The 19,147-nt window shown below is 38.9% G+C and overlaps 2 protein-coding genes across 2 annotated transcripts; both read left to right on the forward strand.

The window, feature by feature from the left end:
* Window positions 1–1,518: 1,518 nt before the first annotated feature.
* On the forward strand, window positions 1,519–2,460 carry Or12d13 (olfactory receptor family 12 subfamily D member 13). Its single transcript, NM_001001119.1, is given in 1 exon segment — window positions 1,519–2,460. A coding segment is annotated over 1 exon segment (942 nt).
* Window positions 2,461–17,962: 15,502 nt separating this feature from the next.
* On the forward strand, window positions 17,963–18,889 carry Or12d2 (olfactory receptor family 12 subfamily D member 2). The gene is given in 1 exon segment (NM_001001397.1): window positions 17,963–18,889. A coding segment is annotated over 1 exon segment (927 nt).
* Window positions 18,890–19,147: the final 258 nt, after the last annotated feature.

Below are 19,147 nucleotides of genomic sequence, written 5' to 3' on the forward strand. Positions count from 1 at the left end.
CCTTCTAGTTCCTACTGTCTACCTATGTGTCCCAAGTCTTCAAGTGTCTCACATGTCCTGGCTTGTCTTTCGTAAGATGTAAAAGCTACACAGGGCATCTATTTAATGAAAAGAAGCAAAAAGGAAGCTGCTTCACTAATCCTATCTGCCACTGCCAGTACTGCCAAAGGTAGTTCAGGTCCCTTGATAAAATAGCCAAAAGAAGTTTTTATTGCAGTAATTAGTATAGATTTAGTTTTAAGTTGTATCTTATAATGAACTGCTCATTTATAATTCCTAAAGAGTTAAATCATTCACTGAAAAATATTTTAGGTCAATTCAGCAAAAAAAATGTAGATGAATGTATTTCTTTACTAAAAAGTAAGAGTTTCTTATTATGAAAAGTAAGGTTAGATAAAGAAAAAAATCAAGGAAAGCTAGCAACCTGTGGCAACTTTGAAGAGAGTTGGAATGAAACAGAAAGACAGTCTACTTTGGCATGATACAATGCCTACCAGGGACCTACTAGAGAAACTGTGGTGAAGGTGAGTTCAACTTGGAACATACCTTCAGAGCTAAAGGGTAGATTTATTTCTGGCAAAGTGAAATGATTTAAAATATGTCTTAAGATAAAAGTAGGATTTCTAGAGACTAAAGGCATACATACTTAAGAAGACAATTTTTATTGAAACAAAGAAGGAACTGGAGCTCACAGAAAGGAGTTTTGCATTTAAGGATCTCAAGAAAAGGTCTGACCACAAGTAAACAAGAGATATGTACAGCAACATTTTTCATTGAAGATGTCACTTGATTTCTTGTTTGAGAAAATGTTCAGGCTCAAAATATAGAAAGACAATAAGCCAATCATCTACTATAGCAATGAGATTTTCAAAATACCTCAAATTGATAAAGAGTATGTGAGTTTGAGGTCCCCTCTGCCTTTCCATTAAATAGGGCCCATTGACTTTACTAGGTATGTGGGCCAAGATGAGATTAATAAAATAATATTTTCAGCATTAATAAACTAAGAACAAATGACTACCATTATGTTAGGGCACTTCTACTTCTTCAGACACCTTATGGTGAAATTATTATATTCTTGAATTTATTCCCATTTGATGATTATACTCACCAGAGAAAGAAGAATGATATAGCAGAATATTTTAAAAAGCAATGTATCACACAGCTGAGTTATATATAAATGAAAATTTTATTCGAATGTAAATGTTCATAGCCAAAGAACATGTTGTGTGGACAAAATGGCATGAAAATCTCAGAGAATGAAAATGTTAACGATGAATCTAAATTAAAAAAAAATAAGTCAGAAACCATGGCTATTCAATATCTAAACAACTAAATATTACACAGGATCTGAGGCTGGCTTACACAAAGCATTGAGTTTCTTCCTTGGCCTCCTCCTCTTCCTCTTCCTCTTCCTCATCCTCCTCCTCTTTCCCCTGTCTAAGTAAGAAAATTCTAATCTAGAAAAACTTATTCCTGGATGTGTTCTGCAAACTATGTCATGTTTCTTTTTAGGTGATGTTGAATCAAACCTCTGTCAAAGAGTTTGTCCTGTTGGGAGTGACAGACTTACAAGAACCACAGCCTTTTCTCTTTGCTATTTTCCTCATCATCTACTTTGTCAATATAACTGGGAATGGAGCCATCCTGATGATCGTCATCTTGGACCAAAAACTCCACTCACCTATGTACTTCTTCCTGGGAAACCTAGCATGTCTAGATATCTGCTACTCCACTGTGACAGTGCCAAAGATGCTAAAGAACCTCCTCTCCACAAGCAAAGCAATTTCCTTCTTGGGATGCATAACTCAGCTTCATTTCTTCCACTTCCTGGGTACCACAGAATCACTGCTGCTCGCAGTGATGGCATTTGACCATTTTGTGGCAATCTGCAAACCACTCCACTATCCCATCATCATGAATTGGCAGATTTGTATCCTTATGGCTGTGACCATCTGGACCATTGCTTTTCTCCATGCCTTGCTTCACTCTGTAATGACATCTCGTTTGAGCTTCTGTGGTCCCAATCATGTCCATCATTTCTTCTGTGATGTTAAGCCATTGCTGGAGCTGGCCTGTGGAAACACTGAGCTCAACCTTTGGCTGCTCAATACAGTTACAGGTACTGTTGCCTCAGTTCCCTTTTTTCTGACATTTCTCTCCTATTTCTACATCATCACTTATCTTTTCCTCAAGACCCGTTCTTGTAGCATGCTCCACAAAGCACTATCCACTTGTGCCTCTCACTTCATGGTTGTTATTCTGTTCTATGCTCCTGTTCTCTTCACCTACATCCGTCCCGCCTCAGGCAACTCTCTGGATCAGGACAGAATCATTGCCATCATGTACAGTGTGGTCACTCCTGCTCTCAACCCACTCATCTACACCTTGAGAAACAAAGAAGTGAGGAATGCATTGAATAGGAAGGTGAGGAGATGTCTCTTTCTTGAAGAAATCTAAAGAGCTTTTCTGAGGCATAAATAACCAGGCAATGAAAAATAAAGATATATTTCTGAAATTAAGATATGTTCTTATGTATAATAGATGTACACATATATTATGAACAAATTGAATGATAGGAAATAAATGGAAAATATGTTCTAATAGTTTAAACAAATAAAGCAAGGGAAATATAAACTTGTCAAGCTCTAATCATAGAATCTGGTTCGTGGATTTGATTTGGGCATATTACTTGATACCATTGACTTGGGACATTCTCTAATGTGTCTTGTATGTAACTGGGTATAGAAATATGCATATATACCTATGTTTAGCATAATTAGTAATTATACTTGTTCATCTGTCAACTCATATTACTTAGATGAATATCAATACTCTTTCTTATTTTGAGGAATTATTAAAACTATAATTACTCAATTGAGAAAGTTAGTTGCAAATCACAAATGACCAACTAAAAATTTTAGAGGTAAAACATTTCTTTTAAACCTGATTCTGGTTCAGCTAAGCTTGGGCTTTTGGTGGTGGATGAGTGGATATGTTTTCATTTCAAAATTTTTCTTAGTCACTATTATTTTTGAGTCCAGGTCTCCTGTAGCTCAGACTGTCCTTGAATTCCTCATGTTCTTGTTTTCACATCCCACTTGCTGGTATTATAGGTATATACTACCACACCCAGCCTTATAAACAATTTAGAAAATATATTTTATTAAATAACATCAAATATAGATCAGCATAAGGAGGTTGCGTTATTTTATATCTGACTGCCTATACTCTTCAAAATCTGTTTAGTAACTTCTCTTGTTTCAACAATATGCTGAGCATTGAATAGCCTTAGCTACCACCATTTAAGTAATAGAATACAGTCCAAGATGAGAGTGCTTCTTGTGATGGTTGGATGCTTTTTAAACCAATTTCATTCATTAAATATTTATATTTAATATTTATACTCATATAATGTGTTTATATCTAGTCCACCCTCATTCCCTATTATCCAACTCCTCCCCTATATACTCTTCATGTTTACCACCCTTTCTGTACATTCTCTCATGAAGGAGTAGATGTCTGCATATGATGTTTGCTGGACATTAGGCATGAGAAAACATTTGTGCACATGAAGTCACAGTGACTGGGCCTGAATGCAGGGTCTTTCACGAGATTAAGCCAGACAAAATTCCATTAATTTCCACCCCTATCTGAAGAGTTTGGACATGATTAGCTTGAAGAAGGAGAGTCTATTTTCCTCAGTAATGTGGGCAATTCTCTAGTGTATGAGTGCACACAGATGAACATAAATGAAGTATGAAATGGATTCAGTGTGTATTCAATGATATTTTTAATGGAACCCATGGGGTCCCCAAACTAACCCCTCCAAACAAACAAAACAACTAAAGACATTAAAAAGGTAACAGTAGACATTATGGTGGAGGATATCTTTGTTCTTGGTAAAAGGAGAAAAGCTCTCTCCCTCAGTTCCTACAACTGGGCAGGAAGGCTGCAGAATCTGTACCTTAGTAGGAAAGCACTTTGATGATGAGCTAGGGCAGGTCCACTGCAGATGGCCAACACTGTTAGGTGTTTAGAGTCAACAAAACACTTTCTGTGGAGCCACAATTCACCATAGTTGTGATCTAAAGATTTGAAGTGCTTCTCAGAAACATTTAGTAAATGTGTCTCTTTTCTTACTATCTAGTTATTTCAGTTTGAATTCAATCCAAGTAAGAACAATTGATTCTGAATGAGAGATGGTACCCTTATAAGACTTTCTATTTCAAATTAGTGCTATCCAGTTTTTGCTTTACAATCTTTTTGAAGGGCTGCAGAGATGGTGCACTGGCTGCTTTAGCAGCTGAACGTGGATCAATTCCAAGCACTGACATGGAGACTCAAAATTGCCTGTAACTCCATTTCCAAGGCAATGGATGTGCTCTTCTGGCCTCCTGAATGAGTATGGTTTAAAGACAAATATACAGATAATAACCCCGCCCTTTGTCACACGTTAACACAGCAATAAAATCTTTTGAAAACACTTCAGATTTTATTTTTTAAAAAAACATTCATGGAGGCAAGGTTTTTGTTTTATTTAAGTTGCACAGCTTAAGTGAGGTGTATTTATTTGTTTGTTTGTTTATGCCCTTATGTTTTCTGCAGGGTTACCTGGTGAAGTTAGGTGCCTCCACTCACTTCTCTGGTATCCAGTGTGCTCTGATTTTCTCATTTTCAGGAAAGCAAGCTGTGGTTCCTAGGTAACATCAGGATTCCTGCTCAGTGGTGCATGATGCACAACTACATACTATGCGCAGTGAAGGTTTCATGTCTCTTACGTAAAGAGACATGAAGTTACTTAAATACCTTAGTTTATAGTGACTTTTAAAAACAACTTTTTATTGATTCTTTGTGAGTTCTGCATTCCACACACCATTCCTGCTCATCCCCATCCCCATATATCTGTCCTTTGCCCATTTAGCCTAAACACCAAATAACACACACACACACACACACACACACACACACACACACACACACACAAGCATGCATAGAAAACATCTCATTATGGAAGCTGTATCATGAAACAGTGTGTCCCAAGTATATCCATAGGTCTGCCTATTTACACTTACCCATGTTCATTGCAATGAGTCATTGATCTGGTTCCAGATCTCTGGCTTACCTAACAACAATATTGGAGCCTCACTGGGCCCAAATCTGGTTATCCTGCTCTTGCCCTGTGCATTGGAGATCCTGCAATTTTGGATCAGCAAGACTCTAATTTCACGAATTGTAACTGTTTGTACATGGTATAGACTTGGGGGTGGGCAAACTCAGCACCCTGGATATGAGCCTGGGTTGTAGCTGAGCTGGTCAGTGCACCATCACTGTAAGCTTTGCAGCATTGCTCATTAAGACACCCAATGTCATCTTCAGGAGGCATGGTCAATTCTTCTACAGTCATGCCCTCTGGGTAGCTCAACCACACCCATACATCCAGCCAACCCCACAGGGCAGCCCAGTCAAAGCACAGGGACTGCTCTCCTGATTGATGCATCCTGTGATGGGATAGCTCACACATGCCTATGAAACCAGGGCCAGCTCTACTGTGTAGACCAGGCAAGATAAAAGGCCAGGTCTCCAGGACTGGCCCTCTTTACCCCAGCCAGGGCCAGTTTTCCCAACTGACTCAAGAGCAGAGAGCATCCATGCCACTGATGGCAACTCACAGAAGAGGTGTGGAGGGGCCAGCTCTCCAATATTCTTGCCCTCAGGACTAAATTACTCTGCCCTATCCACAGCTCTACTGTGCTGCAAGGTGGATGGCAGGGCCTACTCTCCCGAGTGTTACAGGTGGTGAGAGGGAGGAGAAGGAGGAGGGCATCAGTTCCATACTCTCATACCACTTCATGTTAGAGGAATGGTAGAGCTAGCTCTTCCTCATTCAAATCCACAGGACTCCACTCACTGCAATCCCCACCCCCAGGGTCAGCACTGCTTGCAGTTCAGGCCAGACACATTGCCCTCTCTCCCAAGTGCTATAGCTGATGAGAAGCTATTTCCTTTTCATGATCTTGTGGGCAGCATGGCCAACTGCACCTTTACCACCATATAGCAGACCAGCGGTGATAGGATCAGCCAGATAACCCACATCACACAACCAGGGCCATCTCTACTATGCTGCCAGACAAGATTCAAGGCCTGCTGTCTCTAGTGCAACTGCTGGTGAGACATGGGACCAGTTCTCAAAAGCTCTGCAACCAGAGAGGCACATGGCCACTTGTACACAGCTACGGAAATCTAAATGGTCCCTTGCCACTGCCCTAACCAAAGACAACCCTATGTTCTCTAGTGATAATATGAACCATGGACATTTACACAACCTCTTGCTGCTGCTTAGTGAAGGATCCAATCATGAAACTCAAACTCAGTGGCAGTTCTGGCTTGAACCCTACCAAGGCCCAAAGTGGCAGGGATGGCTACTCACAACAGGTTACTTCTTTCTGCCCTTGAGTCTCCAGTTAAACCTGGGTTCATAATGTTGAAGCTGCTCCACTTCTCTTTCTCTGCCATCTGTCCACTACATACTTGCATTGTGGAGGCTCCTGCTGCAGGTTAGCACCTCGTCTGATTGGCTCCTGAGTGACTTCCTCTGATTGAGCTGCAGTGGTGTGGTACTACCCAAGTATCTATAGCTCACCTCTGCCAAGCACTGGAAGGCAGGTCTGTGGCTATACAGACTGCTATACATTGTGATAGGCAGAGCTGTGTACCTATGGCTCCCAATTGCTGAAAGGCATGTCTCTGGCCATTTTTTTCCAAACTCACCATGAGGGATAGCAGAATACAGATCTCTCTATCGGTCCTCCTGTACCCATACTGCACTGCCTGATTTGATTTGAGGTGATGTGATTTGATTTGATTTGATTTGATTTGATTTGATTTGATTTTTACGTGTCCTAGGCATAAAACAATTTTGGCCACCAAGCCAAACATCAAACTAGGATGAGAAATCTGCCATTTGTTTTGCCCCTGACTCATATAAGAACCATATCACCAGTAAGGTGTTTCTTGGCGCATGGCCCCTGGGATATACTTTTCTATAGTAGTGAAAGATATATGGATACGTTATGGAAGTTACATGTGCTGAGGACAAGAAAACTGTGGTGCATAGCTCTCTTTGTTCTGTTAAGCTGATTTCGGTATATATGAAATTTTAGAAAGAAGAGTCTTTGGATGGGGGGTGGTGACTGGGTCTAGCCCCAGTGGTGTCTTCTTTCTTGTTGGTTTTTCTTGAGGTGTAGGAGAGGGAAGAGCATCAGTGGATGGTAAAACTTTGTCTTATGAGATATATAGGGTTCCTGTATAATAACAAAAAGTTTACTTATCTAAATCTAAGTTACTTTGCTACTGTAGCTGACCTGCCTTCTGTGTTCCTCTGAAGTCAGAAACTGTAAATCTCTGGCACTTACCACCTCATCCTAAAATGTCAGGAGATTAAGTAAAGGATTAATTGCTAGAGCCTTTTCCTTTTGGTTCAGATGCCTCTTACTTGTCACGCTAAGGGGGAGTTTGGAGCAATAAACTTCTATTGAACTAAGAGAAGAGAATAATGCTTGCAGAAGGAAAAACTTTTACATAAGCAAATATATATAAATATATAAATTCATATACGGGTTTGTGCATGAGCATTTATACATTTCCATTCAAGCCATTGGGCTGATTCTCATGATTACATACTTACACACACATACATACATTCTTACAATTACATAGTTATACACACACACACACACACACACACACACACACACACACACACACACGCGCGCACACACATATTTACATATGCTTATGGAGCAAAAGACCAAGCACAAGTTTAGAAAGAACTCACTCATTCTAGGTGAAAAATGAGCTCGAATCTTTATTGCCTAGAGAAAGAAAAAGCTTCTACTCTTTTAATGCTAAATGAATTACACCCAAGTTTGTAAAAAGAAAGATTTTTTTCCTTTATTAAGACTAAACAGATGGAGCCCTACCGAATTCCTTCTACGAAGCCACAATTACTCTTATACCTAAACCACACAAAGACACAACAAAGAAAGAGAACTTCAGACCAATTTCCCTTATGAATATCGACGCAAAAATACTCAATAAAATTCTGGCAAACCGAATTCAAGAGCACATCAAAACAATCATCCACCATGATCAAGTAGGCTTCATCCCAGGCATGCAGGGATGGTTTAATATACGGAAAACCATCAACGTGATCCATTATATAAACAAACTGAAAGAACAGAACCACATGATCATTTCATTAGATGCTGAGAAAGCATTTGACAAAATTCAACACCCCTTCATGATAAAAGTCCTGGAAAGAATAGGAATTCAAGGCCCATACCTAAACATAGTAAAAGCCATATACAGCAAACCAGTTGCTAACATTAAACTAAATGGAGAGAAACTTGAAGCAATCCCACTAAAATCAGGGACTAGACAAGGCTGCCCACTCTCTCCCTACTTATTCAATATAGTTCTTGAAGTTCTAGCCAGAGCAATCAGACAACGAAAGGAGATCAAAGGGATACAGATCGGAAAAGAAGAGGTCAAAATATCACTATTTGCAGATGACATGATAGTATATTTAAGTGATCCCAAAAGTTCCACCAGAGAACTACTAAAGCTGATAAACAACTTCAGCAAAGTGGCTGGGTATAAAATTAACTCAAATAAATCAGTTGCCTTCCTCTATACAAAAGAGAAACAAGCCGAGAAAGAAATTAGGGAAACGACACCCTTCATAATAGACCCAAATAATATAAAGTACCTCGGTGTGACTTTAACCAAGCAAGTAAAAGATCTGTACAATAAGAACTTCAAGACACTGAGGAAAGAAATTGAAGAAGACCTCAGAAGATGGAAAGATCTCCCATGCTCATGGATTGGCAGGATTAATATGGTAAAAATGGCCATTTTACCAAAAGCAATCTACAGATTCAATGCAATCCCCATCAAAATACCAATCCAATTCTTCAAAGAGTTAGACAGAACAATTTGCAAATTCATCTGGAATAACAAAAAACCCAGGATAGCTAAAGCTATCCTCAACAATAAAAGGACTTCAGGGGGAATCACTATCCCTGAACTCAAGCAGTATTACAGAGCAATAGTGATAAAAACTGCATGGTATTGGTACAGAGACAGACAGATAGACCAATGGAATAGAATTGAAGACCCAGAAATGAACACACACACCTATGGTCACTTGATTTTTGACAAAGGAGCCAAAACCATCCAATGGAAAAAAGATAGCATTTTCAGCAAATGGTGCTGGTTCAACTGGAGGGCAACATGTAGAAGAATGCAGATCGATCCATCCTTATCACCCTGTACAAAGCTTAAGTCCAAGTGGATCAAGGACCTCCACATCAAACCAGACACACTCAAACTAATAGAAGAAAAACTAGGGAAGCATCTGGAACACATGGGCACTGGAAAAAATTTCCTGAACAAAACACCAATGGCTTATGCTCTAAGATCAAGAATCGACAAATGGGATCTCATAAAACTGCAAAGCTTCTGTAAGGCAAAGGACACTGTGGTTAGGACAAAACGGCAACCAACAGATTGGGAAAAGATCTTTACCAATCCTACAACAGATAGAGGCCTTATTTCCAAAATATACAAAGAACTCAAGAAGTTAGACCGCAGGGAAACAAATAACCCTATTAAAAAATGGGGTTCAGAGCTAAACAAAGAATTCACAGCTGAGGAATGCCGAATGGCTGAGAAACACCTAAAGAAATGTTCAACATCTTTAGTCATAAGGGAAATGCAAATCAAAACAACCCTGAGATTTCACCTCACACCAGTGCGATTGGCTAAGATCAAAAACTCAGGTGACAGCAGATGCTGGCGAGGATGTGGAGAAAGAGGAACACTCCTCCATTGTTGGTGGGATTGCAGACTGGTAAAACCATTCTGGAAATCAGTCTGGAGGTTCCTCAGAAAATTGGACATTGAACTGCCTGAGGATCCAGCTATACCTCTCTTGGGCATATACCCAAAAGATGCCTCAACATATAAAAGAGACACGTGCTCCACTATGTTCATCGCAGCCTTATTTATAATAGCCAGAAAATGGAAAGAACCCAGATGCCCTTCAACAGAGGAATGGATACAGAAAATGTGGTACATCTACACAATGGAATATTACTCAGCTATCAAAAACAACGAGTTTATGAAATTCGTAGGCAAATGGTTGGAACTGGAAAACATCATCCTGAGTGAGCTAACCCAATCACAGAAAGACATACATGGTATGCACTCATTGATAAGTGGCTATTAGCCCAAATGCTTGAATTACCCTAGATCCCTAGAACAAACGAAACTCAAGACGGATGATCAAAATGTGAATGCTTCACTCCTTCTTTAAATGAGGAAAAAGAATACTCTTGGCAGGGAAGGGAGAGGCAAAGATTAAAACAGAGACTGAAGGAACACCCATTCAGAGCCTGCCCCACATGTGGCCCATACATATACAGCCACCCAATTAGACAAGATGGATGAAGCAAAGAAGTGCAGACCGACAGGAGCCGGATGTAGATCGCTCCTGAGAGACACAGCCAGAATACAGCAAATATAGAGGCGAATGCCAGCAGCAAACCACTGAACTGAGAATAGGTCCCCTATTGAAGGAATCAGAGAAAGAACCGGAAGAGCTTGAAGGGGCTCGAGACCCCAAAAGTACAACAATGCCAAGCAACCAGAGCTTCCAGGGACTAAGCCACTACCTAAAGACTATACATGGACTGACCCTGGACTCTGACCCCATAGGTAGCAATGAATATCCTAGTAAGAGCACCAGTGGAAGGGGAAGCCCTGGGTCCTGCTAAGACTGAACCCCCAGTGAACTAGTCTATGGGGGGAGGGCGGCAATGGGGGGAGGGTTGGGAGGGGAACACCCATAAGGAAGGGGAGGGGGGAGGGGGATGTTTGCCCGGAAACCGGGAAAGGGAATAACACTCGAAATGTATATAAGAAATACTCAAGTTAATAAAAAATTATAAGCCCGTGGGGGAAAAAAAAAATAAATTTTACAAGTCAAAAAAAAAAAAAAAAAAAAAAAAGACTAAGCCTACCTTGTTAGTAAGAAAGACCTGCTTTGTCCGGTGCTAAGAAGCTGCCTGATCCTTCTGCTCTGTCTGCAGCATCTTCTGTTTTTCCTTTTTCTCTCTGCATTCTGCACGTTGCTCTCTTAGTTTTTATGGTACTTTATAGTTTCTAAGTTATTCCACTCTTCATTCTCCTTCTAATTTTGCTCTCCTCCTGCTCTGATGTTCCAATAATGCTCTTTCTCGCAATGCATTTTCTCCCAATACCATGCTTTCCTTCTAGGTTCTTCTTGAGTTCAGTTCTGTCTAAAAAGTGTTCAGTCTAAAAACTTCTCCTCAGCTCAGTTACTCTCTATTCTCTTTGTCCTCAGCCCTAAAACATCTTTTAGGATACATGATCACAGGTTAAAAATTCATCACAAGTTCACACATAAAATCAAATAATAAATTGAAAGAGAAATTCACAACAGAGAATGGTTACATGCATATCCTTTAGGAGTAATTATCTGACTAAACATTCATCACCTGTCACAGATGCAAAGGTTCATTGAAAGTTAAAAACCGTAACTAAGATATTAGTGAAGTTTTGTATAAATAAATGCAGTCAATATTTTATCTTCTGTCCTAACAACTATAATAAATCATTAGTTCCCTTTTTATGAGCTTTGGTTAGTTGTTTTACAACCTCTTAAAATGAGCTCTGAGTAGTAGAAAGACTGGTTTCTATCTAGAAGCAATTAACTACTAACATGTGGGAAACTGGCAGAGTTCTCATTGTAGTTTTGCATATCAGAAAAGTATCTAATAGCAATACCGCTATAAAAGAGTTTAATAAACATTGATATTATTTTAAGAAATCTTACAGGATCATCATTAAGAATTAAAAAATCACCTGTTTATGCATAAAGCATTACTACCAAGACATCTTTGAGAGATCATCTCAGGAAGATCACCTGTTAGTTATTAATTATTAGCTCCTGACATGGGGAAAGGTTTTTAAAGTTAGCAGGGAATTTTACCCCATAAGTTTCATATACATAAAGCAGAAGGTAAATGGGACTAGAAAGGGAGGTGTTGGGAAGGTTGTGAGCAATATAGAACAAAATTGAGTAGATATTATGATATAGATTCATGTGGTTGTCTTTATAGAACCTCCTTTGGACTCTAGGGAAGGGAGGTTGTATTTGGGATTTATTGTGTAAGGGAAAAACTAAAGAAAAACAAGTTGAAGAAGACAGCTGATTATGAGAGATTCTTGGCTATGCACATTTTAGCAGCATTAATATTTTGGAATTGGTTGTATTTCCCACAGAAATTCCATGTACAGATTTTCCACTTTTCTCGTCAAAATCCAAGTGATATTTTTGGCAGAGATAAAAGGTGAGAATTTCATACAGAGCTTGAAAAGACCACCAAGAGCCAATAATCGAAAGAGAGAACAATGTTAGAGGTGTTGTAATATTTGATCCAAGTTACTCTATAAAGAAATATTGAAAAGATGTTTCTAGCACAGGAACAGAGACATAGACTTGTGAAATGGAATAGATGCCTCTACGTAAATCCAAACACACAGAGTTATTTAGTTTTCTTCTTTTTGCACACATGTATACATGATTGAATATGTGCAGGCACATGTATCTTTGGGTTTGTTCATTTGCTTGTCAAGGGTTGAAATTCACATTGGATGTCTTCTTCAATCACTTTATTGAGGTGAAACCTTTTCCTGAAGAGGAGCTCTCTGATATGTTCCATCTAGCTTGCCACTTTCCCCCAGGAATCGTCAATCTTTATCTCCTGAGTGCCGACATTTCAGGTTGCCACCCTTCAATTCTGACTTTTATGTGGGTCTTGGGAATAACAACCATGTTGCTTGTTGCTCATGCTTGCACAGTGATCTCCCTATCCACTAGGCTATCTCTCAAGCCAACATTGAAGGTATCAAGACATATGTTGGAGAAAAGAGACTATTTGACAAATGATATTAAGGGAAACATGGTATCACTTTAGAGAAGATGGACATATCTTCAGTCAGTCATAGTGTTACATCTCTGTAATTATAATCCTTGGGAGATGAGAGCAGGAGAATAAAAATGCTCTTAGGGTTTTACTGCTGTGAACAGAAACCATGACCAAGGCAAATCTTCTAAAGGACAACATTTAATTGGGGCTGGTTCACAGGTTCAGAGGTTCAGTCCTTTATTATCAAGGTAGGAGTATGGCAGCATCTAGGCAGGCATTGTGCAGGCAGAGCTGAGAGTTCTATATCTTCGTCTGAAGGCTGCTAGCAGAATACTGATTTTCGGGCAACTAAGATGAGGGTCTGAAAGCCTACATCCACATTGCTATGCCTACTCCAAAAAGGATACACCTACTCAAACAGAGCCGCACCTTCTAATAGTATCACTCCCTGGGCCAAGAATATACAACCATCACAAATGGGGAAGACTATTCAATAGCACAAATCAAAAGAACATATCTGCCATGAGTTAAAAACATTTTATGAACATTTTTCCCTTAAATGTATAGTGCATTTTCACGGAATTTGTAAAGGTGAGAGAGTAAACTCAAAACTCTAAAGAAATAAAAGAAAATTGACAGCATTGAGGGACATGACCCCTAGATCTCTGTTTTTTATGTATCTGAAATTAAGGAATGAGCAAATGGAAAAAAACACAAGGAGCACAGAGGAATTGTGCAAGCACATTCCCCTGTGGCAAGTTGGGGGGAAAGTACTCTATTTATTTTCACATTCATCCTGCTGAGCCTAAAGGACAAGATCCCTTGGGGCTTTTATGTCTAGAGATTGATCTTTTTAGAGTGCTTGCAGAATTTCAGGATGGTAGAGAGGTATCTACAGATGAAGGCTGTAAGTCAGACATACAGCATGAAATGTCACTTCGAATACCTTCCAACCTGTGCAAGATCTGGACATACACCTGAAAATAAAATGTTTCAACAGTCAAGTAAGAGACTGCAAATACTTCACAACCTGTGCAATTTCTGGACATGCACCTGAAAAAAAAATGTTTTAACGTCAGGTAAGAGAGTGAATTAGGATTAAAACATCTATTCTTTAGTCTGTCAGTTTGTAACATTGAATACCAATAGGCATGGTTCTCAGGCTGGTTTCCTTTCTAGTGATGGACTCCTCACTGTGTATGAGGATCATGGAGGCTCCTTGAATTCTGTGCTTCAATGCTTTGTCTCATCTAATTCCATTGAACTAGGTTCCCTAAATATTCTCCAAATCAGAAAGCTCTAAGTATGAAGCGTGTGGTGAACAAAAATGAGTTCTGATTGTACAGAGAAGTCTGGTTGATAGATTTCTTTAATTGGCAATACTGGTACTTAATTTTCATACTAATAGTTTGATTTCTACATCAGAGAATGATAAATATATTTTCCATGAGGCTATATTTTTAAACACAAATATCTGTTGTGTTTATAAACATATAGAAGAGAATCGTTATCAAAGAAGACACACTGAATTGTTTGAAAGCAACCCTTGAAAGAATTACACAAGTGATAACACCATTTCTTAGAATGTCTTATATCTATTAAGCTTAGAATCCCTTAGGATTGTTATAAGATTTCCCCAGTTCATTAATTATTTTCTTCATCTAGTAGATGATTCCCCCTTTGTAGGAATCACCCCTGTGTTAGCCTATGCTCAAGTCCACTGCAGCTAAAGAGTTCTCTTGGTGACTCCAAGCTTCACTGACTCTCCACACACTGAATCTGATTCTTTGTTCATGTACAGAGTGAATCCTGGGCACCTTTAAAAGAAGGGAACCAGAGGAAGTTACTTCTCATAACAATGTCTGCTCTAATCACTCTTGCCTAGGAAGGTCATACAGGTACTTTCTTAATATTGAGGAAAAGGGAAAACAATTCAAAAAGCCTTTTACCAAACTTTGAAAGTATAACCAAATATTAAATGTTTTACAATTAATTTATTCATATTTACTTAAGAATTTTTACTTTCATTGAATGGAACACTATTATTTTAATTTTGCACTTAAAAAGAAAAGATACAGTTTTACAGAAAACGAATTTTGAAAGAAAGGAATGGAGAGGTTGTATTTGAAATGTATTTTTTGATGAGCAAAGAACTGGACACTTCCATAATCTGAGGAGGGAACTGATGAGGCAGACAAGTTTCTGGGATCAAAGAAACGAACACAAATACCATTATCACACTGATGGAGCTAGAAGAGAAAAGTGGAAAGTTCATTAGTATCTGATGAGGAAACTATTTTAAGTGGAGAAAGGGGGCCCAGGAAGCTAGACCTCTAAAAAAGACAGGATTTCAAGCATACTAAGATGAGTATTGGCAGTTGCTGCTGGTGAAATGAGGGAGGGACTGCTGAGTCCACATAGGAAGAGCTTTTCTGATCTAGGGTCCCTGGGATTGAAAATAAAACCTCAGAGCATCTGGGTAAACGGAAGCACAAGAAAGCACAATGTGTAATGCAAGAAGTAACTTGAACCAGTCAGAGCAACACAGGGTGATAAAACCAGAACTTGGAAAGCTGAGGCAGGAGAACTGTGCTTATATGGAGACCATGTCCCAAGAAACAAGAAACAAGCACAAAACAGAGGACGCACTCTGGGGAAATGGACCCATCTGTTAAGTGCTTACTAGACAAGCAAGAAAACCCAGGTTTAGATCCTTAACACTCAGCAATAAAGAATAAATGTGGTAATCTTTGAGAACAGGTAACGGGGGAAGTAGAGGCACAAGAATTTCTGGAGCTCTCTGTCAAGTCAGCGTAAATAATTAGGGACATACAGATTCAGTGTGTGTGTGTGTGTGTGTGTGTGTGTGTGTGTGTGTGTGTGTGTGTGTGTGTGAGAGAGAGAGAGAGAGAGAGAGAACACTCAACATAAATAAGTAAAGAAATGAAATATAAATAAGATTTTGGGAGACATCTGATATCAGTACTTTTCATCTACATGCATTCACATACCATTAGAAATTTAACTTAAAATATTTAATGGCTTATATTTTAGGGAACTTGAGGCCCAACATCAAATACAGTTGGGAAGGATATTCACAAATGCTGTCAGAATCTCTGGCTACTGTGATCATCTGCTTCCATGATGTTTCCTACATTGTGAAGAAGAAAAAAGTCTATATAAGAACAGTTCAATTTTTTCTACATTTTACATAGACAAAGTACAGTTACTACTATATTAAAGCATAGCATACATTTGCATTTTATGCATTAAAATGTATTGATTTTGTTCCTTTAAATTAGCTTACAAGATAGTGGATTTACACATGGGATTTTTAAACATCTTTCATTTTCATTGATTTTGCTGCCCTCTTCTGTCTTCTCCCTGTCTCCTCATCTTACGTTGGTCCCGATGTTTCCCTTACACATTGTTCCACTGTCTTCCACATTCCTTTCTTTAAAGCTCTTCTTGTCCTAGGTACATGGCCCCCTTTCTAGTTTTTGGGTTTTACTCATTTTTACACCCACTGGGATCTACATTTTTAACTAGAAATGAATATAAGAGAAAACATGTGGCATTTGTCCTTCTGTGCCTTGGTTGCCTGCATAAAATCACAGTTCCTACAAATCCATGATTTTTATTTTACTTTACAGATGAAAGAAATTTCATTGTGTATATGTACCAAATTTTCATTATTCATTGTTACTTGATGAATATCTAGACTGATTCAGTTTCCTGACTATAGTGAATTCAACAAGATTGAACATGGATGTGCAAGTTTCCATGTAGTAGGATAGAGTCCTTTGGGTTCATCCCAGATTCAGAATAGCTGGGTCACATGGTGGTTCTACTTCTAATTTTTCCCATGAAGGCTACACCATCATCATTTGTTGTCCTCTGCTTTCTTAATGAAAAATAAGGAGTGAAAGAAATCTCAAAGTAGGTTAACTTGCATTTCTTTGATAGCTAAGGAAGCTGAACACTTTAAAACTATTTAGGAGCCATAAATATCTTTTTGTGAAAAATGTATATTTAGATATTTGGCCCGTTTTGATGGGTAGAGTTTTCTGTGGTTAACTTTTGCAATCCATTATGTACTTAACATATTAATCTTTTGCCTGAAGTATACCTAGGGAATAGTTTTGCCCATTCTGTAGGCTCTGTGGATAACATCTTTGCTGGGCAGAATATTTTAATTTCATATGATCACATTGACCATTTCAATTTATGCTGTTCCTTTTGTTAGAAGTCAGTGGTTGGAATTAATCCATCTACCTTTATTTTCCTCTAGTTGGAATATTTCAAGTGTATTTATCTCCCAGACGTCTACTTGGTAAATGATCTAAAAGCTACTACTTGTTGGACCCAACATAAGAGATAAGGAATAGATAGGGTCAAAATGGAAATGTTCACATAAAGCAAATTTCCCAGCCAATGGGAGGAGAACCCTTCAGTTCTCCAAGGCTGGAACCTACAGTGTAGGGGAAGGTCAGTGAGGGGAAGGAGAAAGGGGTGGGTGGGCAGATGGGTGAAAACCTTCATACAAAAAGGGGAAGGAAGGATGGGATAGGAAGTTTATGCACAGGAAATCAGAAAATGGAATAACATTAGAAATAAAAATAAAAATGTCCAATAAAAAAAGAAAAGAAAATAGAAAAAAGAAAATGTACTGAACTTCTGGTCTACTCAAAATCACTAACTAAAAAGATAATGGTAAGGAATGATGTAGTAAATTAGAAGTTGTTTGATCACAACCCACAACAGACACTTATGTAACATTGTCACTTAATATAACAATGGGTAAATACAAAGAAAAATGAGAAGCCATCATGGGAAACAATAACTCACTCTGAAAATACTTTGGGTGTGAAAAGAAAGTCTATGGCCAGAAAGACTGGACAACATGCAGGGTAGCATTGTATAATAATTGTGCTTTCTTACAGGTGATGTCCAATCAAACCTCAGTCACTGAATTTCTCCTCCTAGGAGTGACAGACATACAAGAATTAAACCCTATTCTCTTTGTGATTTTCTTCACCATCTACTTTGTCAATATAACTGGGAATGGAGCCATCCTGATGATTGTCATCTTGGATCCAAGGCTCCACTCACCTATGTATTTCTTCCTGGGAAACCTAGCATGTCTAGATATCTGCTTCTCCACTGTGACAGTGCCAAAGATGTTGGAGAACCTCCTCTCCACAAGCAAAGCAATTTCCTTCCTGGGATGCATAACTCAGCTTCATTTCTTCCACTTCCTGGGTAGCACTGAGGCCCTGCTGCTGCCAGTGATGGCATTTGACCGCTTTGTGGCTATCTGCAGACCACTCCACTATTCTGTCATCATGAATCGCCAGCTCTGTATTCACATGACTGTGACTATCTGGATCATGGGCTTCTTACATGCCCTGCTTCACTCTGTAATGACATCTCGTTTGAGCTTCTGTGGTCCCAATCATGTCCATCATTTCTTCTGTGATATTAAGCCATTGCTGGATCTGGCCTGTGGAAACACTGAGCTCAACCTTTGGTTGCTCAATACAGTCACAGGCACCATTGCCCTCACTCCCTTTTTTCTGACATTTCTCTCCTATTTCTACATCATCACTTATCTTTTCCTCAAGACCCATTCCTGCAGCATGCTCCACAAAGCACTGTCAACTTGTGCCTCTCACTTCATGGTTGTTATTCTGCTCTACGTTCCTGTTCTCTTTAACTACATCCGTCCTGCCTCAAGCAGTGCTCTGGATCAGGAGCGAATCATTGCCATCATGTACAGTGTCGTCACTCCTGCTCTCAATCCACTCATCTACACCTTAAGAAACAAAGAAGTGAGGAATGCATTAAATAAGAAGGTGAGGAGATGGCTCTGATGTGAAGAAATCAAACAAACTCTCCTAAGGTGTAAATAACCAGGCAATGAGAAATTAAGATATATTTCTGAAATTAAGATTTGTTCTTATGGATAATAGATGTACACATTTATTACTGATCAAAATTAATGGTGGAAAAAATCTAAATGTATTGATCTTTTAAAGCAAGGGAAACATAATTTGTGGGGCACTAATCATAGGATTCGTTTCCTGAATTTGATTTGCCATATCAGTTGATAGCATTGACTTGTAACTTAC

Source organism: Rattus norvegicus, chromosome 20, assembly GCF_021556685.1.
Source record: "Rattus norvegicus strain SHRSP/BbbUtx chromosome 20, alternate assembly SHRSP_T2T, whole genome shotgun sequence".
Taxonomy (NCBI): Eukaryota; Metazoa; Chordata; class Mammalia; order Rodentia; family Muridae; genus Rattus; species Rattus norvegicus.